The sequence below is a fragment of the Vulpes lagopus genome, chromosome 15, assembly GCF_018345385.1.
Source record: "Vulpes lagopus strain Blue_001 chromosome 15, ASM1834538v1, whole genome shotgun sequence".
NCBI classification, from domain to species: domain Eukaryota; kingdom Metazoa; phylum Chordata; class Mammalia; order Carnivora; family Canidae; genus Vulpes; species Vulpes lagopus.
This window is the reverse complement of record NC_054838.1, coordinates 12,618,413-12,643,480: the sequence shown is the minus strand read 5'-3', so window position 1 is coordinate 12,643,480 and position 25,068 is coordinate 12,618,413. Positions and strand designations below refer to the sequence as shown.

The 25,068-nt window shown below is 39.8% G+C and overlaps 2 protein-coding genes across 3 annotated transcripts in view; both read right to left on the bottom strand.

Annotated features, from left to right (window-relative positions):
- The window catches only part of COPB1 (COPI coat complex subunit beta 1), a 37,054-nt gene extending 29,889 nt beyond the window's left edge, over nt 1–7,165 (bottom strand). Inside the window, exons 1-4 of one of the 2 annotated variants that reach the window (XM_041730523.1) lie at nt 7,045–7,165; nt 6,133–6,284; nt 1,223–1,452; nt 652–821 (exon numbers count right to left, since the gene is read on the bottom strand). In XM_041730523.1, coding sequence (XP_041586457.1) covers nt 652–821; nt 1,223–1,452; nt 6,133–6,223 — 491 coding nt within the window. In that variant the 5' untranslated portion in view covers nt 6,224–6,284; nt 7,045–7,165. Of the gene's footprint in view, nt 1–651; nt 822–1,222; nt 1,453–6,132; nt 6,285–6,819; nt 6,936–7,044 lie in introns of those variants that run through there. The other variant, XM_041730522.1, reaches the window with a different exon arrangement.
- A 5,068-nt stretch (nt 7,166–12,233) lies between these two features.
- Nucleotides 12,234–25,021, bottom strand: PSMA1 (proteasome 20S subunit alpha 1). The gene is made up of 10 exons (XM_041730526.1): nt 24,931–25,021; nt 23,638–23,682; nt 22,760–22,861; nt 22,323–22,426; nt 19,994–20,082; nt 19,323–19,393; nt 19,087–19,216; nt 17,429–17,508; nt 14,129–14,239; nt 12,234–12,609 (listed from the first exon to the last, which is right to left on the bottom strand). The coding sequence occupies exons 1-10, from the start codon at nt 24,931–24,933 to the stop codon at nt 12,553–12,555; spliced, it is 792 nt and encodes a 263-aa protein (XP_041586460.1). The 5' UTR covers nt 24,934–25,021; the 3' UTR covers nt 12,234–12,552.
- Between the last annotated feature and the right edge of the window lie 47 nt (nt 25,022–25,068).

Sequence of the window (25,068 nt, the reverse complement as noted above, 5' to 3'; positions counted from 1 at the left end):
ACAGGAATCAGTTGAGAACTATAACCTTTCTCATTAAAAAGCTCCCTCCTGGGCAGCCCAGGTGGCTCAGTGGTTTAGCGCTGCCTTCAGCCCAGGATGTGGTTCTGGAGACCCGGGATTGAGTCCCACGTCGGGCTCCCTGCATGGAGCCCGCCTCTCTCTCTGCCTGTGTCTCTGCCTCTCTCTGTCTCTCATGAATAAATAAATAAAATCTTTAAATAAATAAATAAATAAATAAATAAATAAATAGCTCCCTACTTAAGGCTTCTAAGAGTAAAAAGGTTAAGACCCACATTCCACATAAAGAGAATTCAAAAGCAGGGTCAAAAACTCAAAACCTACAGAAGCTAAGAAAGTCAACAAATGAATTAAGTGGGCTAAAGTACTACAATGATAGACACTGTAAACTGGAAAGTGTACAACTTTTAAGGGAGCTACTGTCAATTTCAGCATATTGTTGTTATGCAGAAACTAGGACTCAGTATTGCCAGATCTTTTCAATGTTGACAACATAATGATAATAAGAAAAAAATATTGTTAAGGCCAAAGAAAAAGTTATCTACGAGTATGTATAATCTGTAAGGAAATGCTATGGAACCTCTAGACTAAACAATCCTCACAAAAGTAAGCCACAAGAGTACCTTCATTTACCTATAGATTGTATAGATGGCCAAAACAGCATTTCTTCTAACGTAGCTATGTCGGTGCTCCAAACAAGCACGGATAGCTGGCATTAAAGGTTCTAGCAATTCTGCTTCTTTCAATTTGCAAAGAAAACGAAGAGTAGATCCTCGAATAAATTCATTAGGATGCTGAAGATCCTGATAAAAGTTAAACATGAAATGTTGAGTTACAGCCTTTTATGAAACAACACACAATTTTTAAGAGCAAAATTTCCTATGGATAAAATAAGTAGGTTCAAGGAAAAAAATCTAGATTATCTGACAATTTCCTTCATATTCCTGTCAAATCAATTTTCACCTATCACATCAATGTCTCATATTCTATGTGTTTTTTTATTAGTAACATAAAAATGTATTGAAAATATCCAAAGAAAGTAACAATGAAACTTTTTACAATAACTCTTCACAACTGCAGTTCCAATTATTGATAACTTAGACCTTACCCAAGATTTAATTTTAAAAATCAAGAGAACTCCCATTCCACCAATTTTACAATTAAAATCAAGGCAATATTCAGAAATAACCATGGTTTAGTTTACCTTTCTGTATGCATCACATACAAGGATCATTTCATGTAAAAGTCTCCCATCTGGAGTTGTTTTAGGAACAATTTCCCAAAATACCAGAAGTAATTTTTTGATGGTATGATCCTGAAGAGGTAGCACAAAACGAATGATGGTCATCAGAAGTCCAGGAAGCTTTTCACCATTCAGAATCATAATGATCACTTTCTTCAAAGCTTCAGTCTTTGACTTCACATCTCCTTTTTCTGATTTAAAAAAAAAATTTTTTTCAAAGGAAAATTCATCAGAAAATTTTACAATTAACAGAATAAAACATTTTCTCACTGTATCCGCAGTAATGTTAATAAAGGCACTAAACAAAGTCATAAGGGTTTTCGACCTAGCTGCCACAAACAAGCTGAATGACTTTACAGAAGGCATTTATCTCTCTGAACCTCATGATACTTAATACAGAATATAAAGAAACTGGATGAGATCTCTGGTCCCTAACCCAAGGAATCAATGCAGAAGCCACCACATCTATAGATATACCAAATAACGCATGTCTCAAACAAATATATAACTTTTTTTAAGTTTTTTTTTTTAAGATTTTATTTATTTATTCATGAGAGACACACAGAGGAAGAGAGGCAGAGACACAGGCAGAGGGAGAATCAGGCTCCATGCAGGGAGCCTGACATGGGACTCAATCCCGGGTCTCCAGGATCACGCCCTGGGCTGAAGGTGGCACTAAACCGCTGAGCCACCCAGGCTGCCCTTTTTTAAAGATTTTGTTTATTCATGTGAAACACAGAGAGAGAGAAGGAGACATAGGCAGAAGGAGAAGCAAGCTCCCTGCAGGGAGCCTGATGCAGGACTCGGTCCCAGGACCCCAGGATCATGACCTGAGCCAAAGGCAGATGCTCAACCACTAAGCCACCCAGGTGCCCCTGTAACTGTTTTTCAAAGTGTAAATAGATGCTGTTAGAGTGAATGCTTCTGAATTCAATGTAGCTTTTATTTAGTTGTGCATTTCATTAATCAAAGTGATAACCACTATTATGAGGGCAAGAGAAGGATCAGGGATTTTTTTTTTTTTTTTAAACATTAGATCTTCGAACTCAAAAAGGCTAGGGACTAATACATTAATTCCAAAATCTCATGATGTTTCTACAGACTACAAAACTTCAGATTCTTTTTTAAGAAATCGCCTAAAAAATGGAAGAAAATAAAATGTACTAGATGAGTAACGATTATTTAGAATTAAGGATGACACACTCATGATACTAGCTTTTTGTTACTAAGCTTAAAGCAATTTACACCATAAACTATTTTATGCAAAACAATCTCTAATCTCATCTCTATCACTGCATCCTGAAGAATTTATGGTAAAAAACATTTTGTATCCAAAATTTAAAGGCAGGAACATTCAAAGGCAAGCACATCACTACAACGGCTTACATCACAGAAATAAACAAGTATCTAGGAGAGGGGAGGACAAAGAGGAATGACGAAGTTTTTAATAATCTTAGGGTTAGGGACACCCAGGTGGCTCAGTGTTTGAGTGTCTGCCTTGGGAAAGGGTGTGATCCTGCGGTCTGGGATCAAGTCCCACGTCAGGTTCTCCACAGGGAGCCTGCTTCTCCCTCTGCCTGTGTCTCTGCCTTTCTCTGTGTGTCTCTCATGAATAAATAAATAAAATCTTTAAAAAAAAATCTTAGGGTTATGATGAACAAAAGAATAGAACTAGGAATACATTTCCAACCATTAGGGCTAAGTGGCCATCAAATCAGAGTTCCTTGTTGTTGCCAGAGATAAGAGACTGTGAACAACCAGCTGGTAGAGTTACAGAAAGGATTTAAGCTTTGGAAGAATTATAATAGCTAAATCAGAATTTCTTTCTAGCCCCCGAAGGCTATTTATCTATTAGTAGCTTGACATGATATTTTTACATGTTGCAGAATAGAGAATATCCTCAGGTTCTCAATTTGTGTTCAACTGAGAATACAGTAAGGGTTCTTGCCCAATTTATGCCACAAGGGTCAACATATTTGTTTAAAACGTAACACCTTCTCATGCATCTCTCCCTGTTTCAAGGATTATGTATCTCCTGCCACATATGGAAAAAAAAATTGGTATTGCCATATCAAATCAAGAAACAAACAACCATAAAATGATGAAGTTATCAATCTGTGCAAACCTTCAGTTTTTAACTCTAAGAAGATATAAAAACAAAGCCTCAGGAAAGGTGACAGTAGCTAATAGCAATAACTATAAGACAAATTGGGGAAAGTTTTAGTGGCTAAAGTTGTTATTTGCTGAGCCTAAAGAGATTTTATCTTTGTCCTGAGCTTCCTTTCTGAATATAAAAAAATTGTGTTTTTTTTTTCCTAATCTGTTTGATAGCGTAAGGGACACAAAGTCCAAAAAGCATAAAACTGTATCACTATAATGCTGATATCTTTTTTTATTCCAGCATTTGACTACTTTTTCCAAATTAGCAAATTCTGAGATCCCTGGGTGGCGCAGCGGTTTGGCGCCTGCCTTTGGCCCAGGGCACCAACCTGGAGACCCAGGATCAAATCCCACGTCGGGGTCCCTGCATGGAGCCTGCTTCTCCCTCTGCCTGTGTCTCTGCCTCTCTCTCTCTCTCTGTATGACTATTATGAATAAATAAAATCTTTAAAAAAAATTAGCAAATTCTAAGAGTTTAGCAGGATATAGCTCCACTTGTAACTAAATGTTAAAAATTCATAGAAAACTTGTAAAAAATCTGAATCATTTATAATCCAAGCCCTCTTAACTTCAATTTCCATTTATTCCAACAATTCAAAATAAGGTGAAAAATGCTTTTTCCTACATCTTCAAAATTTTCAAAACTTCTTTTCCTCCATGAACATTACAAAAATATGGAAAATGTCAAATATTAATTCAGTTCACCAAAATATATCAAGTACTTCCTACTCTGGTTAATGTATATTTATCAGAACTCATGTCCAGTGGCTAAAAGTTTAAGTAAAATAACTCAGTATTTCACCAAACTAAAAAATGTTACTTAAATTGGACACTACTTCTAATTTTTTTCTCATCTCAACTCTTTTGAGATACAGTAAAAAAATACACATAAAATTTGAGATTTGTGGGCAGCCCAGGTGGCTCAGTGGTTTAGCATCACCTTCAGCCCAGGGCGTGACCCCGGAGACCTGGGATCGGGTCCCGCGTCGGGCTCCCTGAGTGGAGCCTGCTTTTCTCCCTCTGCCTGTGTCTCTGCCTCTCTCTCTGTTGTGTGTGTCTCTCATGAATAAATAAATAAAATCTTAAAAAAAAAATTGAGACTACTTATTTATTTCTTAGAGAGGGAGGATAGCTAAGGCAGCCACAATTTAAAGAAAAGGTATTATTACAATGGACAGGTTTTGTTCTTTATTGTCACAGGGGTTACCTTAAGTATTTTGGGATCTAAAAGTGAAAACTTTTTTTAAGTAAGCTTTATACCCAACATGGGGCTTAAACTCAAGATCCTGAGATGCTCTATCCACTGAGCCAGCCAGGCACACCAAAAACTTTCAAATCATAAGAAAAAAATAATAATGAAAGTTTATTCATTAGTGTACATTTCATTCTACTATCTTACATAAATATGGGGAAAAAAAGTACTATATATGGCTTTTGTATATAAGGGGGTATGGGTTTAAATGCCATAAAGGAGGATTTCTTTTTCCTTCTTTAAAAATGGATCTCGGGGAATCCCTGGGTGGCTTAGAGGTTTAATGCCTGCCTTCAGGCCAAGGCGTGATCCTAGAGGCCCAGGATCGAGTCCCACATCAGGCTCCCTGCATGGAGCCTGCTTCTCCCTCTGCCTGTGTCTCTGCCTCTCTCTCTCTCGATCTGTGACTATCATAAATAAATAAAAATTTAAAAAAAAATAAAAATAAAAATAAATTCTTAAAATAAATAAATAAATAAAATGAAATAAAAAAATAGTGGGGTGCATGAGTGGCTTAGTCACTTACTTAAAAGTGTCTGCTTTTGGCTTGGGTGCTGATCCCAGAGTCCTGGGATCAAGGCCCGCATTGGGCTCTCTGCTCAGCGAGGAGTGTACTTCTCCCTCTCCCTGCCACTCTGCCTACTTATGCTCTCTGTCAAATAACCAAATAAAAAAAGTCCAGAAATATATCTGTTTTCTTTTTGTATCAATGCTTTTAAAAAGCTTGAAGCTTTTGAAACCTCAATGCTTGAAAGGTTTAAACTGTTCTGGAAAACACATGTATATTCTGAGGTTGACTTCATTAATTCAATAGGTGGCAAACCCAAAGAACATAGTTCTTTTGGTTTTACGAGCTAAGTAACATGAAGTTAAATGCACAAAGGAACTGAGACGTTCAAACACCCATTCTCAACCTGTTACCTACAGAAAACTGTCAGCTACACTTAAGCGTATATTAAACTACACAAGCCATTGTGTTACTTTGAGGAATGTCTAACAACTATTTATTTAGCTTTAGTAAACTAAACTGAGACGTTTTGTTTCCAAAAAAAAAAAAAAATCAACACTGCAAGTCTAAATGTAACAAGTCTTCATTTGTCATAAGATCAAAGTTCTGAGGAAAAGATCCTAGAAAACAAAGTAGTTACACAAAAATTAAGTATTTCTGGGCAGCCCCGGTGGCGCAGCGGTTTAGCGCCGCCTGCAGCCCAGGGCATGATCTGGAGACCCTGGATCGAGTCCCACGTCAGGCTCTCTGCATGGAGCTTGCTTCTCCCTCTGCTTGTGTCTCTGCCTCTCTCTCTCTCTCTCTCTCTCTGCATCTCTATGAATAAATAAATAAAACCTTTAAGAAAAAATTAAGTATTTCTAAATACAAAGAAAACTTGGAATGGAAATGAGCTCCTTATTGTCATTTTTTTTCCCTCCACTTAATTTTCAAAGTATTATCAGACTTTACCTAGGTCATTTTTTAAGCTAATTTCAGACGGTGGTTCTGAATCCATGGGCACGTTAATTAACGTATAGCACACGTTCTCGGCGGCCGTCATGGTTTCCGGATGTAAGCGAACCTCGATGCGAGAGACTGAAGGATGACAGATGCAGGTAAATCTAGGAAAAGGAAAATACGAGGATTATCATTACAAGTAAAAAAAACAAAAACACGGGGATCCCTGGGTGGCCCAGCGGCTTGGCGCCTGCCTCCGGCCTGGGGCGTGACCCTGGTGACCCGGGATCGAGTCCCACGTCGGGCGCCCTGCGTGGAGCCTGCTTCTCCCTCTGCCTGTGTCTCTCATGAATAAATACATTTAAAACACACACACACGAGCGGTTAACTATCGTGATCTTGACGGTCTAAAGTTCACTCAGTCTGGCTAAGGAGTTTTAAAGTATCCGAAGGGCAGGGCCAATTTCTATTGTGTCCCATAAAAATAATGCCGAATATAATAAAAGACAGGCTATAAATAAATAAATAAGTAAATAAATTTAAATAAAATAAAATAAAAATAAAACAAAAATAAAATAAAATAAAGTAAAATAAAATAAGATAAAAAAGACGCGCTGGCCAGCCTCCCTGCCAACCATCTGACAGAACAATGATCTTTCCTCAGAGGTGCCCCCGCGGAGACGCCGTGCACCTTCCTACCTGCCCTTACGTGGATGGGTGGACGCCCCGGGTGCCGGCCCGGGGGCATCAGAGGCCCGGGAGGGGCCCCCGGCCCGGGCTTCCCAGCCCCCCGCTCCACCCCGCCGGGCCCGGGCGCCAGCGGCCTAGTCACTCCCCTTCCGCATCTTCCCGGAGGACAGCCCGCTCCTCCGACGCGGCCCGGCCCAGCACGCCCCCCGGGCCTGGGGGCCTTCGGCTCATCACCTGGCTCCAAGGGGCGGCAGCTACGGCGACGCTGGGACCGTCCACACCGGCTCCGGCCCGCGGCGGCGGCAGCCGCGGCTCCGCACAGTCCTCGGCTGACGTGGAAGGGGGTGGGGGCGGGGGTGGGGGTGAGGGGACGCGCCACCTCGCCGCTACGGCAGCGCGGAGAGGACAAGCCTCCTCCGCCCCGCGCTTGCGCAAGCTTCCCCGGGCTAGTCCTGCAAGCCAGGCTCTGAGCTAAGCGCTGCGGTCTCTTGAATGCTGCTTAGAAAAAAGGTTTCCTCTTCCAGCAACTACAACCCCCGGGGGGGGCGGGGGTGGGGGGAGCGCTTGGAGAGAGGGCAAGCCCAGTTTCTAAGGCCTGTGTTGTCCGGCGCTTTTGTAGCTCACCCCCTAAGAGATGGGGAGAGCGACTGCTGTTTGGGGGAGTCACCCCGTGGTCTCAATCTCTGCCTCCGCACTTGGGCTGATGTCAAAGTCGAACTGATTGTTTCCTAATGGTCCTTTTTTTTTTTTTTTAAGATTTTATTTATTTATTCATGAGAGACAGAGAGAGAGAGAGAGAAATGCAGAAGCAGGCTCCATGCAGGGAGCCCGACGCGGGACTCGATCCCGGGTCTCCAGGATCACGCCCTGGACTGAAGGCGGCGCGAGACCGCTGAGCCACCCGGGCTGCCCCTAATGGTCCTTTTCAAGATCCCAAGAGATTAGTGTTTTTTATGCAGAATGGAAGTTTGACAGTCACTGTTTTAAAGGATTTTACGTATCTCCAAAAAAACCCTAATAGTTGCAGCTGCTATCAACCATAGCATCTTCGGGTTTGCACATATAAGGTTCCATCATGCCCCCCAAGCAGCACCTTCCCCACAAAGGGTTTTCTGGCCAATTATCATTTTAAAATCGTTTTTCAAATATTAAAAAAAAATTGGGGGGATCTCTGGGTGGCTCAGCGGTTTAGTGTCTGCCTTCCGCCCAGGGCATGATACTGGAGACCCGGGATTGAGTCCCACATCGGGCTCCCTGCGTGGAGCCTGCTTCTCCCTCTGCCTGTGTCTGCCTCTCTCTCCCTCTCTGTGTATTTCATGAAAAAATAAATAAAATCTTTAAAAAAATAAAAAAAATAAAATAATAAAATAAAAATTAAAAAAAATTTTTAAGCCTTGAGCAAAATACCGTGAATAAAAGACTTGCCCTTAAACAGGTACACTTCTGTTAGGAAGCTAGAACACGAGCACTGTCTCATGTATCTAGAATCCAGCTATTTGAGATTTCTTCTTTTTAGAACAAAGTATAAGTTCTTCGAGCACCCAAAATATATCACAAAGGCCGTGTGTTTACAGCACTAAGAATGTTCTTCAAATCCTATGTATTGATTTTTTTTAAGTTTTTGAGATAATTGCAGAGTGGCCTAAATACCGTGATCCCGTATACTCTTCCCCTAGTTTCTCCCAGTAGTAACATTGATGCATACTGTTCAATATCAAATCCAAGGAAATTGACATTGATATGATTTACTCCTCAGATTCACCAGTTTTACATGCACTCCCTTGTGTATTTAGTTCTCGGCAATCTTACCATGTTTAGATTCATGTGACCGCCACGTGGCACTATACAGAACAATCTTAAGGATCCCTCCTGCTATCCTTCTACAGTCACAGCCACTTCACTCCCCAACCCCTAGCAACTACTAACCTGTTCTCCATATCATTGTAATTTTGTCATTTCAAGGACATAGTATATGTGAACTATACAATGTAACCATTGAGATTTTTTTTCATGCAATATAATTCCCTTGAGAACAACTGGTTGTTTCACTTCTGTGTATTGGTGTTTAACATGAAACTTTACAGGAACAGTATCAGGTTTCCAAGCCCACTTACCAAGACGGGACAATCTGTTGGCATGAAATGAGGCCCCCGAAAGCACAAAAACTAGATTTAGTAATAAGAAAGCTCAGCAGTTTTGAGCCACCATAGTGTAGTGCCAACCACCATACCCACAATGGAAGTTCATTGTGTTACAGAAGAAAATTGGAGACATTATGGCCGAGTCATTAAGGAAACTATTAAGTATGAAAAGAAGGTAAGAAAGCAATGTATTTTATAAAACCACATTTTATCTGCACTTAAAATGTCATTGGAATTGTATATACATTATTGTATATTAAATACAGAGCTTGTTCATCAGATATCAGGACCTTATATAGCCAATTTCTTCCTTCTTCCTAATATGTACCTTGTTTTGGGTCTTATTTTTACTCTAGCAATTATATTGTCATGAATGCCTTTTTTTTAGAGGTGTGTGTGTGTGTGTGTGTGTGGTTTTTTTTTTGAGAGAGAAAGAGAGAAGGGGAGGAGCAAAGACAGAGGGAAAGGATCCCAAGCAGACTCCCCACTGGATGCAGAGACCCACTTGGAGTTCCAACTCATGACCCTAAGATCATGACCTAAGCCAAAACCAAGAATCTGACGCTTAACTGACTGAGCCACTCAGCCACCCCTCATCTGGAATGCTTTTTAAACTTGAGAGCAAAGACCTTGTCATATACCAAGAATCATTAAAATTCAGATGTCTAGGAAGTCAAAGGCCTAGAGCAAAGGGACTTGTCCTCAAATCACAAAGTGGCCAAACATTGAGAAAGTTGGTATTAGAACCTGAATCCTGTCACCTACTGCACTGCCTCTTCTTTTTCAACCATGTGAATTCTGCAAAGCTGCACATATAGATGCTTAATAAATTCCAGGTGAATTGAACATTATATCAGTGTTAGGTTTTATGATTGGATATTATTAGGAATATTTTTGTTTATAATTACTTAACACAGACCAAAGAGAATACTTAAATATAACACTCTAGACAAAACAATGAAAAGGCATCATAATGAACTGTGGAGACAGTGGAGTTGACTGAATCTTATTGGGGTGGAAACGATTTTAAGTTCTAAGGTTAGTGTATGAGACTAACATCACATATTAAAAAGATTACTGAGGGGCACCTGAGTGGCTTAGTTGGTGAATTATCTTCCTTCAGCTTGTCTCAGGTCATGCTCTCTGGGTCTTGGGATAGAGCCCTGCATCGGGCCCTGTGCTTACCGAGGAGTCCGCTCCCTCTCCCTCTGTCTCCCCTGCCCCATATGTGCATATGCTTTCTGTCTCAAATAAATAAAGTCTTTTTTAATTTTTTAAAAATAAAAGATATAGATATCTTTTAAAATATAATAAAAAGATTACTAAAACTGCCTCTGAAGTACAATACAGATCACATTTTTTCCCCAGTCAAGTAATTGGTTTATATTTAGGGAACAGGTACAAAATATTGCACATTTTCTTTAAACAACAGAATTGCCCAACAAGACAGGCTCGCACAATGATAGACGTGAAGGGAGAGAGACCTACCTGAGGCTTTAAAAAGCAAATTATGAAATTTCCCACTTGTGTTCCCTCACCCAGATTATAATAGAAAGGAGTCTGAAGGCAGGCGGGAGGGCTCCCTATCATTCACTTTATGTGTGTGGAAGGTGCAAATACTCGGTGGTAGGTCAAATGGTGACCTACTCAATGGTAGGTCAAATGGCCACATGGTCATTGGGGCCTCATCCCAAGCTCAAATGGTAGACTCCTGAGGCTCCTTCCAGAACAGAGATCCAACATCTCACACATTACTGTATTTAGTTAGGTCTTTCAACAAAGTTGCCCAGAGTTTCTCTTAGCACTTTACCTTCAAGAAGTCAGAGATTTGTAGATTTAACAAGCTTTTAAAGTTTTAGGCAATCTGTGGGGCGTCTGGCTGGCTCAGTTGATGAAGTGTGTGACTCTTGGCCTTGTAGGTTTGAGCCTCACGTTGAGTGTAAAGATTACTTAAAAATAAAATCTTTTTTTTTTTTTTCTTAAAGATTTTTATTGGGCAGCCCGGGTGGCTCACCGGTTTAGCGCCATCTTTGGCCAAGGGCGTGATCCTAGAGACCCGGGATCGAGTCCCATGTCGGGTTCCCTGCATGGAACCTGCTTCTTCCTCTGCCTGTGTCTCTGCCTCTCTCTCTCTGTTTCATGAATAATTTTTTTTAAAAAAAGATTTTATTTATTCATGAGAGACAGGGAGAGAGACCAGGACCCTGGGCAGTCGCTCAACCACTAAGCACCCAGGCGCCCCAATTTTTATAGTTTTTTATTTTATTTGACAGAGAGAGAGCACAAGCAGGTGGAACAGCAGGCAGAGGGAGGGGAGAAGCCGGCTCACTGCTGAACAGGGAGCCCCGATGTGGGGCTTGATCCCAGAACTCTGGGATCGTGACCTGAGTAGAAAGCAGACACAACCAACCAAGCCACCCAGGCACCCCTAATTAGTAGAATTTTAATCCAAGTTCCGTATCTATGAAAGAACTGCTCCTCTCTAGAAAGATAGGAATCTCAGACAATAAAAAACTCCTCAAGGCTTCTTAGCAAAATTTTGGAGTATTTTGCTTTGTAAATCAGATTTCCTCGAATTTCATTCTGCATGGCCTAAGACAAAAATTGTTCTGCAATATTTGCATGCACTGCTCACAACAATAATAGAAAGCAACCGAAAGATTACAGCAGAGTGGGGTGAGCATAAGAGGAAATGAGGTTTGGGATTAAACTTTCCCTTTTGTTATTTTTACAAAAGTTCTCTATAGAGACCAGAGCTATCACTACTGCCATCTGCTGGTTGCAAAGAAAAACCATTTACATGTTAGAAATCTTGATACTATGGTTGCTGGGAAGTGGCAGTTTCTTAGGTTTTTTTTTTTTTTTAAGATTTTATTTATTTATTTATGAGAGACACAGAGCAAAAGAGGCAGACACATAGGCAGAGGGAGAAGCAGGCTCCATGCAGGGAGTCTGATGCGGAACTCGATCCTGGGTCTCCAGGATCATGCCCTGTGCCCAAGGCAGTCAACCACCAAGCCACCCAGGCGTCCCAGTTTCTTAGGTTTTAATAAGAATCTTCAGCGTTGAACCCTGCAATTTGTATTCTGAACCAAATCTCCATGATTTTCATGTAGCTAGTCCATACATAGGGAATTGGTATAAGGCTGTGATAGATAAGAGGTATTATTTTCCCTCATCACTAAACTTAAGGCAAATTAATTTGGCAAATGTGGCAGATAACCAGTTGTAATCTCCTTATAATCAATCATTATAGTTGAAGCTACTTAAAAAACAAAGAGAAACCCAATACACAGGCAGGTGAAACAATTTTATTTCACAGTTGTCTGTAAAACCACAAAGACACTATGTTCTTCATATAAAAACATTAGTACAGATAACTATACTTTCTAGAAAATGATTATATAGACCCTCTCAAAGAAAAATGCACACCATTATATGGTTCAGACAAGTTACTTGGGAAAAACACATCTGGACCGATTCCTAAAACATACCAGAAGACCACGCCACATCTTTTGGTTCAAAGTATAGATTACTGTCATCAGTAAGGGCTCCTGCATTCTTACATATTTGATAATACACATACAGACTGGTTTGTGACTTAATGCTCCATTGGTTCATCAGCCTTTTCTGCAGGTTCATCAGCAGGTTGAGCAGGCTGTAGGGGAAAGAAAAAAGAAAACAGGTTAAAAAAAAAATCACTTGACCAATATATACTTCTAATCACAGATATTATAAAAGAATTTACATGAAAAAGGGGATAGGAGATTATTTTGGATACTCAATTTTAGTTCATGTCCTGTTAAAATTTCTGAACCAATGGTATTTTGTTGTTGTTTCTTTTTTTTTTTTAATTAATTTATTTATTTTTAAATTTATGATATTCACACAGAGAGAGAAGAGAGGCAGAGGGAGAAGCAGGCTCCATGCACCGGGAGCCCGATGTGGGATTCGGTCCCAGGTCTCCAGGATCGCGCCCTGGGCCAAAGGCAGGCACCAAACCGCTGCGCCACCCAGGGATCCCCTTGTTGTTGTTGTTTCTTAAACAGACATAATTTTATAGGTCTGAAAACCTAAGCATCATTGAACAATTTTAACATTTTATCACTTTATCTTGTTCAGGAGTAAAGTCCTTCTTTGTATTACCACTACTAGCCTTAGAATATAATCAGTATATTTTAGACATTCTTATCCTCTTTAGCACTAATCAACACAGAGAAAACATGATAAAACAAATCAGCTGTGTGGAACTCACAGCATTTTTCCCAACAGTGCTGGTTCTTATTAACAGCAGTTTAAACAATGCAAATCCTACTCCTCCAAACTGTACCAACAATATCCTCTCCAGGTTGAAAAAAAATTCACACTGTAGAAAATACTTCTCTCCAGGAAACTTTATATATTTTTTCCCCAGGAAACTTTATTTTCAATTACACAGCTATCAAATAAGAATTTATAAATAGCAAATGTGTATTCTAAATATCCAACAAAAAGGACCAATATTTAATCTGAGATTTCCCAATACTTCCTCTTTTCTCAATATTTAGGAAGAGTAAATTTAGTTTCCAAAGGGCCCCCAATGAACTTTCTCTCAGTCCCCACTCCTGTAGATTCTTAGCAGGCCTTATAATTTCATCAACAAAATGAGCAAAATTGATGCTGTGCCACTCCTGAGCCTCAGCCTTTAAGAAAGTCTAGCAGCTTCCACTTTTGAGATTTTCAACGTTTGCAAGCTCTGAGCTACTACACTGCTAAAGAGAGGCTTTGAGATTACATGGACAGAGGTCCCAGCCTTCTAGCTATCTTTCTAGGATATACCTAAAGAGTATGAATAAAGAGGACATGTGAATAAAGCCATCTTCAATGTGCCAGTCCCGTTGCTTCAACTGACTACAACACAAGAGACTCTAAATGAGACCAGCAAAAGAATCACGTAGCCATAGTCAACCAACAGAATTGTGAAAAATAGCATTAGATAACCAAATCATCAATTTTTGCTTATGGAGATCACTACCTCTCAGTTTTACATTATTCAGTTCTAGCTTTTCCTACTGCTATTTGAACTGTGAGCCCAGTTCAATACTTAAACATAAAAATGGAAGATTTACTAAACAATTGATGTAGGAACAGAGTTTATGATAGGACTAAAGCCTCTGGTGTTATGATTAGTTATATACCTGTGCCTTTCTCTGTGGTCTTTCTTCAAGACCTTCCAGGAACGGAGATACATCATCATCATCATAAATCGTAAACTCCAAGTCTTTACCAACAATTCCAATGGAAACATTCTGAGTGGGGGAAAAAGGTAAAAATTAAAAGAATTTATGTTGGGAAAATGCTTTTGTTAAATATGGGGTGAAGAAAAACAGAATAAAAGTTTATATAGCACTATTTTAATAAGACTAAAAAGTAAATATAGAAAAAAAGAAGAAAACTAGCAGATCCTCATAACTTGCAGATCTAATATTCACTTTTCATAATCATGAGTAACATTGAAGGTCTATGCCACTAGAAATTTGTAACTTGGCTTATAATAGAAATGTGCTGCAGACTAATGCTAACAGAGCAAGCAAATTAGCTGGGAAGTAAGCCTAACTCTAAAGAAATAATCAGTTTGTTTCTTGTGTAAATTAAGACATGATGGTTCTTTAAAAGGAAAGAGAGTAAGTTGTGGGATCTTGTGTTGAATCTGGTAGGGTCTTGGAACTATGTTCTACATGTTAAAATTAAAGAGCAAGTTTTAAAATGTTCAGTGAATGCTAACCAATGTAAAAAAGGCCCCCCTGGAAGATGAGTAAACCCAAATTTTAAAAGATAGTCTCCTTGGAGTGATGGCATTATGGGGTGGGTGGGTATGTATGTATGTATGTATGTATTTATTTATTTATTTATTTATGGGAGGGAGATCTTAAGCAGGCTCCATGCTCACCATGGAGCCAGATTCGGGGGCTCAATCTCATCATAACCTGAGCCAAAATCAAGGGTCAGATGCTTAACCGACTAAGCCACTAGGTGCCACTATAGGTACTTTAAACACTTAAAAATAATTTTATGTACATTCCTGATTGTTTTGGAAAAAAGTTCTTTTTAGGTAAGTAAAAATTATTTTCAAAAGATTATACCAGTTATAAATTCTTCACATATATAATACATAATTATCCAAACACTATAATAAAATGGATTTACAAAATGCTGACTGATCTCACTTTAGTTAATGATCATTAACCACAAGGAGATCCATAATGGTTCCTGCATTGTACTATACAGGTCCCTAGATCATTCAGTCTCTTCTAACATTTTCTATTCTCCTTGCTCCTTATTTCACTGAGAAAACAAGCAATTAGAAGAGAATGTTCACAAGCTCCCACAGTATCTAGTGTTTCCTGTATCTATGTCCCTAGATTCTCTCCCTTCGTGTTAGTGTGAATGAATGGTCCAATTTCCTCTCTAAGGTCTACCTTTCCACTTGTATACTGTTTGACATTGGTCCAGCAGTTTTTCTCATATTTCTCCTACATAAATATTTCCCTTTACACTGGATTATTCTTATAACCATGCACCAAATGTGCTATAACTTCTCCTACCTTAGAATACCAAAACAACAAAAACACTCAACTACGTTCTCTTCCAGCCAGGACCCCCATTTCTCTGAAACTGCAAGAGAAAAATCTCCATAGAGGTGCCTCCTATTCCTCCTCTCTCATTCTCTCCTGATTCCATTCCTTTCAGGCTTTGGGCTCACCATTCCAATGAAACTGTCTAATGAAGTCCCCAGTGACATCATTGCCAGTCTAATGGTTAATTCTCACTCCACATCTTCCTTGATTTACTAGGAATTTTTCATTCCTTCTTCCTTGAAATAGTTTCTTCATTTGTTTTCAAAAATGTCTCACTTTCCAAGTTTTCCTCCTACCTCCCTGGTCATCGTTCTCAGTTCCTTTCTGCTGATACTTATACACCTTCCAATTTCTAAAGGTTAGAGTGCCCCTAGCCCAGGCCTCAAACCTCTTGTGAAACTATTTGATTCCTTTAGCAGTATCATCCAATCTAAATCACCATTTCTACATAAAGACTCCAAAATTTGTAAGTCTAGGCTAGACCATTCTCCACAAAACTCCAGGAGATACATATCTGACAACTGCTTTTTTTTTTTTTTTTTTAAAGTAAGCTTTATGCCCAAGATGGGGCTTAAACTCACAACCCTGATATTAAAAGCCACATGCTTTACTGACTGAGCCAGCTAGGTGCTCCAATAACTGCTTATTTTATATCACCAATGGACAATAGAAATTTCAAGTTTTCTAGGTCTAAGCTAACTGCCTGATCTTTCTTCACAGCTCCCGCCCCAAAACTTGTTTTCACCGTCTTATCTAGCTCAGTAAATCATAAATTTCTCCCTCCTCTAATCAAGCCCAAAATTTTGAAAACAATTTTTGTTGTTCTTACACCCCTACAACCAATTTGTTAGCAAACGTTTTTCACTCTAATTCAAAAAAACTTATCCTCATCTCCAACTCTAAGGCTCTCCTCTAATTTACCACAATTTCTCATCTATATGATCTAAATAGTTGTAAAGCTATTTTCACCCATGTTGCCCACTACAATCTATTTTCAAAATGGTGACTAGAACTATTCTTTTGAAACCTAAATCAAATCATGGTACTGTTCTGTTCAAACTCTAACTGCCCACTCAGTAAAAATCCAAAGTACCTACAATGGTTTATACACGATCTGGCCTCCATTACCTGACTTTATTCCTTCTCCTCCTCTTGATCATTGACTCCAACATTCGTGACCTCTTTGCCTCAAATACTAGGAATATTCTGGACTCAAGGCCCTTACATTTGTATTCTTTGGAATGAACTTGCTCTAGACATCTGAATCACTCTCACTCACACATCTTTATTTTCCTCAAATTTCACTTTCTCAGCAAGGCAATCCTTAACCACTCTATTTTAAATTTCTCTCACCATACCTTCCTACCCCCTAGATGGTCATTCTTTCTCCTCTTAACCTTAGTTATTTCTGTAGCATTTGTCATCTTCTAATGTATAATTAATTTACTTAAGGGTATATTGTCTATCTCCTTGACTTGGATGGATGTTACATGAAGGTCAAAATGTTTGCTGTGTTTACTTTATAGTCTCAGTATCTAGTGTCTACACATGGTAGGTACTATATATATATATATATATATTTGTTAACTGAGTTAATAATACAAGGATATTTCTACCTGCTGAAGAAATGAAGGACGATCTCCCTAAGACTGACTGGTTTTATTGCTTTTACCAAGAAGAAATGTTTGCAAATCATTTCAAAATCAGATCATTTAGTGAATAGCTTAAGGAGAAACAATGAACCAAGGTAAACATCTCCCAAATTAAAGAACTGTTAAGTATACAGTCCTCTATTATATTTCATAAATATAAATGATTGACTTGTAATGTTAAAATCAAGTTGGAAAACATGATACCTACCTTTGTAGTTAGGTCCTGTTCTGCAGGAAGTGTCTCTCGTAAGGCACGCAGACCATGTTTAACCAGTTCATTCAAATTGCCTATACAATAAATTAACAATTATTTCTTAATTTCATCTTCATACCAGGCTGCTTTTATTTGTGGTCTATAGTCTGAAATTGTGGCTTCAGTCACATACTAAATATATCACAATAACAGCCAAAATTTTAATGTTTAGCCATATGATAACATGGCAATAATAATAAACATTGCCATTATTTTATGTAATGGGAGAATACATGATTTTTGTTACTAAATGTTTTATGATAAATTAAATGAGAATCCAGATTCACAAATGATACAACACAAAATTTTGTAAAATATATTCTATGGAAGGTGTTTCCTCTTTATAAACAAAGTCTCCAACTCTTTCTATGTGGCCAGTACTAACCTGATACCAAAACTAGACAAAGGCTATCACAAGAAAATAAAACTATAGATCAATAACCTGTATGAATACAAACACAAAATACCTCAAGAAAATATCAGCACAATGAATCCAGCAACATTTATGTTAATGTAAACATTTATAGATATATACATAGAGAGAAAGAGAGAGAGAGAATGTGTTTTTATACTATAAATCATGAGGAAGAGGGATTTATTCTAGGAATGCAAAGCTGGTTTAACATTCTGAAGTCAAGGGATGCCTGGGTGGTTCAGCTAAAGTTCATGCCCGCCTTTAGCCCAGGGCATGTTCCTAGAGTCCTGGGATCGAGTCCCGCTTTGGGATCCTTGCATGGAGCCTGCTTTTCCCTCTATCTATGTCTCTGCCTGTCTCTTTATGCATCTCTCATGAATAAATAAATAAAACCTTAAAAAAAAATTCAGAAGTAAAATAATGCAATACACCATGATAGAATGAAGGAGAAAACACTACATAGTCAACTCAAGAGATGTCCAAAAAGCATGTGTTAAGTCCTTGAAACTTGCATGAGTAAAGCAAGTTTGAAAACCTGCCCTATGATCACATCTTACATCAACGCTTTTTACCTTTCTTTCTCAAAGCTACACCAAGTTTTTTACTTGTTTATGGACTACTTAATGCAGAAATGTCTGTGTGGCTCCAAATAAGAACAGAATCACAGAAAACTAAAAGCTGGTAAGAGAACTTATAATTGGTAAGTGGTTCTCAACTCTGAATGGGGCATACTTCAGACTAACTGAACCAAGCTCTTCAAAGTTGAAGACCTCTGTATTTTGGTATTTGTATTTTGACAAAGTTCTAGTGATTGAAACTACTGTGATGGCTGAACAGGGTAATAACCAGTATCTATGACAGAAATAAAAAACACTCCATGGACTTATTTAAAAACAAACCAAAAAACTCTTACCCTAAGGCTGACAGTTTTTTCATTTAGGATACTATTTACTCACTATATAAAGACTAGAGGGGGGTATCCCTGGGTGGCTCAGCCGTTTAGCTCCTGCCTTTGGCCCAGGGCATGATCCTGGAGACCCAGGATCGAGTACCACGTCAGGCTCCCTGCATGGAGCCTGCTTCTCTCTCTGCCTGTATCTCTGCCTCTCTCTCTCTCTCTCTCTCATGAATAAATAAATAAAATCTTAAAAAAAAAAAAAAAATTCTAGAGGAGGCAAAAAAAAAGAAATTCACTTACATTCCATAAACCCAGACATATGTCTCTCCAAGTAAGTACGAGCTGATTGAGAACGGGCTCCAATGGACATGGCTCTACAGTCAAAATAGTTGGCAGATGGACAGGTTTGGAAAATGTGAGGGCCCATATCCTACAAATAGGTAAGAAATATATATATATACACACACTCACACACACGTATTTTCTAGTTAGTTTTTAAAAAGTCATTAAAATATAATAATATTCTATGAACTTACATCATAACCAGCAATGAGCAGTCCAACACCATATGGTCTCCGGCCATACCGTTGTGTTGGTATCTGGGTCTCTTAAACTAGTTAAAGAAACTGTTCTAACAAGGAATAAAGTACTATCTTTATTTTCAAATTAAACACTATTAACAAAGAGCTCTGCTTTTTTTTTAATTGCTGCATAATCTACCACACCAAGAAGAAAATAAAAGAGCAACATTTCTTGGCTTAGTATGAAAAAATGTTAGGACTATCCACCAAACCTAAGACTGAGGGCTAGCAAAATGATCTCTTCTCATGTAGAGAACCTCATCTGTTTTGGATATAAGGGGTCAAGAATTTTGGAGGACATCTAGAACCACCAATAAAAAACTTTAAATCTTCTCTAAAAATGAGACTTGACTGGTTTTCCTCAAATTGGGCTCACTGACACCCGGAAAAGGGCTGATGAAAGAGCAACCCAATTCCTTATTTAGAACACATTTTTCCATGGCAAAATTTTCCACAATTCTTCTTCTAAATTTTAAATATTCTGTTATTGAGAAGTAATTAACCTTAGTTTTCAAACTCTTAACCTATGCTATGTATTATATTCCCAGTAATTAACATAAGGCTTAAGTATCAAAAATCTATTTAAATTTCACATCCATAAATGCTAACAACAAAAAAAAGGATACTGCTTCCAATTAGAGATACAAGACGAGACACAGGAAGAGGTCTGTCAAAAACAAATCTGGAATCCAAACACTCCTGGCGCATAAAATTACTAAAAAAGAAACAAGGAAAATTAGTTATTTCAAATCAGAATTATTTCAATCTAAATAAAGTAGTTTGATTTCTTTTTGCTTTCTTCACATGGATTACACCCATATAAAGGAATCAGAAAGTCACACCACAAGGATGCATTTTATACAAAACTCTTTGGCCACACGAGGTTTAAAAGAAAAAAAAAAGACTAAAATATTCCTTAACTTTGGATAAACTGGTCTCTGAGAATTTTAGAGACTAAAGAGCAAGCTCTCTTTTCTTACCCTTCCCACTGTCAGCAACAACTCTAGATCTTGAATCACCAAATAGCATAACTACTTGTTTTTTTGGAAACTGACTGAAATTTCCCCAACAGAGCAACTGCAAGAAATAGAAGTGATACTAGAACATTGCTACACGTTCCTGCCAACATTGCTTCTATCCATAAGCAGCACTCTAGAGGAGATGCTGGACACTGGACTATTGAGCCTCACTGTTAAACCTGGTAAGAGTCAAGCAAATATCACACTGGGGAAAAGGGAATTCGTGCCTAACTATCAAAGACAAAAGGATAAACAACAAGAAATGGATATGCACCTTTCTTTCCATGATGCTTTGTCCAGTTTATGTGTACGTCACATATCTGAGAATCAAATGTTGATGGCAGGAACCATGCTATTTGTTCAGTACTTTTAAGTCCATTTCCCAAGGCTATCTAAACTGCATTGTTCAACATGGCAGGTACTGGTTACATGTGACTATTCAGCACTTAAAAAGTGGCTAGTCTGAATTGAGAAGTACCTTAAGTGCAAAATACACATGAAATTTCAAAGACTTAGTACAAAAAAAACAACGTAAAATATCTCAATAAAGTTTTCATATTGATTACGTGTTGACATGGCAGTATTTTGGATAGATTGGGTTAAATAAAATGTTTGACCATGCAGCATATTTTACATTTTCTAGAGCTTTCAAAAACCAATACTTATTTGGCTGCCCAAATAAGTAAAATCTTAAAAACAATCACCTGAGGACACACTGATAAAATTTCCTAAAATGATTTCCCTGGGAGTTATAGATTAAAAAAAGAAAAGGAAAGAAAAGAAATTAGTTTTGGCTAATTTTGACCTCCCAACACACACATTCGTATGTTACGTAAAAGGCACTGTATTAAGAGTCATGTTAGGTTCTTAAACAATAACCCTGAAAAAGTAAATACAAAAGAACTGATGGTTTAAGTAACCAGCATCTCATCTAAAATACTAAGTGGTGGGCAGCCCCAGTGGCACAGCGGTTTAGCGCCACCTGCAGCCCAGGGCGTGATCCTGGAGACCCTGGATCGAGTCCCACGTCTGGCTCCCTGCATGGAGCCTGCGTCTCCCTCTGCCTGTGTCTCTGCCTCTCTCTCTCTCTCTCTCTGTGTGTCTCTATGAATAAAAAAAAATCTTTAAAAAAAATTTTTTTAAATAAAATACTAAGTGGTAAAGGTAAGAATAAAATCTCCATGATTTCAAAGCCCTGGCTCTTCACTTATAACACCTCTCAACTATACATCATCTCTATCTCCTCTGAACTCTCATAGAAATCTATCTGTTACTGGGGATCCCTGGATGGCTCAGCATTTAGCACCTGCCTTTGGCCCAGGGTGTGATCCTGGAATCCCGGGACTGAGTCCTGCATCAGGCTCCCTGCATGGAGATGCCTTCTCCCTCTGCCTATGTCTCTGTCTCTCTCTCTGTGTCTCTCATGAATAAATAAAATCTTAAAAAAAAAAAAAAAAAAGTTACTCTCTACTTTCTACCTTGTATTATAGATATACTACTAGATTTTAAGTTCCTAAAACACAAGATATATATCTGACTCACCTTTGTGTATCTGCAGCATCTAGTATTGAGCTTCACAAAAAATAAGTATCTAATAAATACTGGCATATTAAAGAAAGCAAGTGTAGTTTGCCAGGTCCTTAGAAACCAGACAAAAGTGTCAAGCTCTTCTTAGACATAACATTGTCTCAAACCATATATCTTGAGTTAACAAGTATCACATTATTCCCTGACTTCTCAAAAGCTTTAATCTTAACATCATTAATTCTAGTAGTTACTACTAGAGGAATCAAGAAATGGAGTACTTGTAACTGAGCCCAAATACGCTGAGGTATTAACAATCTGAATTTATAAACTCTGCCATACATCTTCCTAAAATATATTATCTGGACGAATCAAAAGGGATGTTTCTTTTGTTTTTCACGATCATACTCACCATAACAGTCTAGCATCAGCAGTAAGTCCCGCAATTGAGATACCAATATGGTTATCAACATGAAGAATTTTCTTCTGATGAGCTGCAAGCTCTGACTGTGCTCTCTAAACAGAAACATTATAAAACATAAAAACACATTTATAATTTTATTATTTCAGTGAAACTTAACTTTGTTAGTTCCATTTTCTTTCTTTTTTTTTTTTTTAAGATTTATTTATTTATTTATGATAGACACAGAGAGAGAGAGAGACAGAAGCAGAGACACAAGCAAAGGGAGAAGAAGCAGGCTCCATGCTGGGAGCCAGACGTGGGACTAGATCCCGGGACTCCAGGATCGCGCCCTGGGCCAAAGGCAGGCGCCAAATCACTGAGCCACCCACGGATCCCCGTTAGTTCCATTTTCTACATGAAGAAGATTTATGTACTGCTTCACTCACCTTCAATGCAACCAACACTGCATGGGTTTTTGATTTCAGACCAACTGTGGCTGAACCTTGTTTGACAGCTTCCATTGCATATTCAATTTGATGAATCCTGCCCTAAAGAGAAAACACATCTTACAGTCACCTTTTATATATTTAATATTGATCTAGTGGTCCCAAATCTCAGGTGAATATAGTTAAAATCTCAAAAGATTTTTTTAAATTTTAATTTTTTTAAAAGATTTTATTTATTTATTCATGAGAGACACACACACAGACAGAGAGAGAGAGAGAGAGAGAGAGAGAGGCAGAGACACAGGCAGAGGGAGAAGCAGGCTCTGTGCAGGGAGCCTGACGTGCGACTCAATCCTGGGACTCCAGGATCACGCCCTGGGCCAAAGGCAGGCACTCAACCGCTGAGCCACCCAGGGATCCCCAAGATTTTTTTTTTAAACTAGGAAAGTCACTTTAATGATAAACTTATGTTCCAGGAATGTCTAAAATGATTATATTCCATATTCTCACAGCCTACAGTTTCATGAGTTTCTTTGCTTTTAAAGTAGACTCTTTGCCCAACATGGGACTCAAATTCATGACCCCAAGATCAAGAGTCGCAAGCTCTACTGGAGAGCCAACAACGAGATGACCCTCATCAGTTTCTTTCTTTTTAAAAAAAATATTTTATTTATTCATGAAAGACACAGAAAAAGAGGCAGAGTCACAGGCAGAGGGAGGAGAAGCAGGCTCCAGGCAAGAAGCCTGATGTGGGACTTGATCCTCGGACTCTGGGATCACACCCTGGGCACCAGGCAGACCCTCAACCGCTGAGCCACCCAGGCGTCCCCTCCTTATGAGTTTCTAAAGCCACAGATAAAAGTATAAAATATTCTTACCTGAGGGCTCCAAACAGTGACGTCATTGTCATACTGGTTGCGAAACTGCAAGTGAAAGAAAAAAAGACCCATGAACTTTCGAAATATCACAGATTTTAAACAAGCTCTATCGTTAAACAATGTCCTCCCACCTGTTTCCATTCAACAGCAACACATGCTGTTCACACCACCTCACTGGAGGATCACGACTGTCGTCGGTTGCAAGCCAATTCCGAATTTACCCTAAGCTAAGGGAGAGGCGGATCTGGATGGGACCTATCTTCCCAACTTCCGATTCCACTACTGTTGGTAGCACTCCCTTTGGATTCAGTCACTAAGGTTCATAGGGTCATGTTCCCTTCTCTCATGCTTATGCTCTTCTCTTACACGGGCCCTAATAAATGGTTAAAAGCACTCACCAAAACCAAAACCAAAACAAAACAAAAAAAACCCAAAAACTAGCTCAAAATTCGACCTCTTTAGGTCATCTCCATCTTTTCTCCCAAAAATTCCAACACATCCTCCCAGCCCTTCTTTTTTTTTTTTTACTCTGTGATTAGAGCCGCGGCAGATTTATCTTCCAACCCTTACTGCACTCAAAACGGGGCCCTGTACGTATGGATCAACGTTCCTATTGAAGGAACGGACACGAGGATGTTCTCGGGAGGGGAGATGCCGACGCAAACAGCTCCAGGGTCAGCATCGTTAGGGCCTCACGATACAGGGAGAAAGATGGAGGAGAGGGGAGGGGGCGGGGGGGTGAGAAAGGCGAGCGCAGGGTCTGCAGAGGGGAGGCTGGAAGAGCCGAGCCCAGGCTGGAGCCATGCGGACGCGTCTCCTCTCGGCCTCGGTTTGTTCATCTGTAAAACGGGGTGGCCCGGACAGAGGGACTGAAAAGCATCTGCTGCCATCAAGCTCCAGGGCGGAAGAGAAATCGGGCGGCCCCGCAGGTAAGGCGGCCGCCGTCCTGGACCCCGAGGCCGGCGGCCGAGCCCGCACTGGCGGTACAGGGAAGCCGCCGCCGGGTCGATCCCTAGTTCCTGCTCCTTTCCTCCCTCGCACCCGCTCCTCCGACGGACCTGGAGCGGCGAGCACGTCCGGGGCCCGGCGGACAGCGAGACGAGCCCCGGAGCGCGGCCGCACCGACTCCCCGCCGCCCCTCGGGGCCAGGCCGGAGATGCTGAATCACCGCCGAACCCTCCCGGCGGCGGCGGGCCCCGAACCGCGCGGCCCCGGGCGGCTCTGCGGAGGTCGGGGGGCGCGGCTCGCCATCCCCGCCCCCCCAGCCCTGCCCGCGCTCGGAATCCAACGCACCATGGTTCCGGCGCGGGTCCCGCTGCGGCCTCCGGCAGAGGTGGCGGCTTCAGGAGCGCGGCCGCAACTACCGCTCGGCAATCTACAGAGAAGCCTTCGGGATCTGGACGGCGGCGGCGCAGGGCACGGCAGTCGATC

What these genes read in the sequence shown, in the direction of transcription:
- PSMA1 (XM_041730526.1), bottom strand. An exon ending in CAGTGTTGGTTGCATTGAAG is followed by an intron (nt 22,427 to 22,759) that starts GTGAGTGAAGCA and finishes GTTTCTGTTTAG; the next exon opens with AGAGCACAGTCAGAGCTTGC. An exon ending in AACAGGACCTAACTACAAAG is followed by an intron (nt 14,240 to 17,428) that starts GTAGGTATCATG and finishes TCCCCCACTCAG; the next exon opens with AATGTTTCCATTGGAATTGT.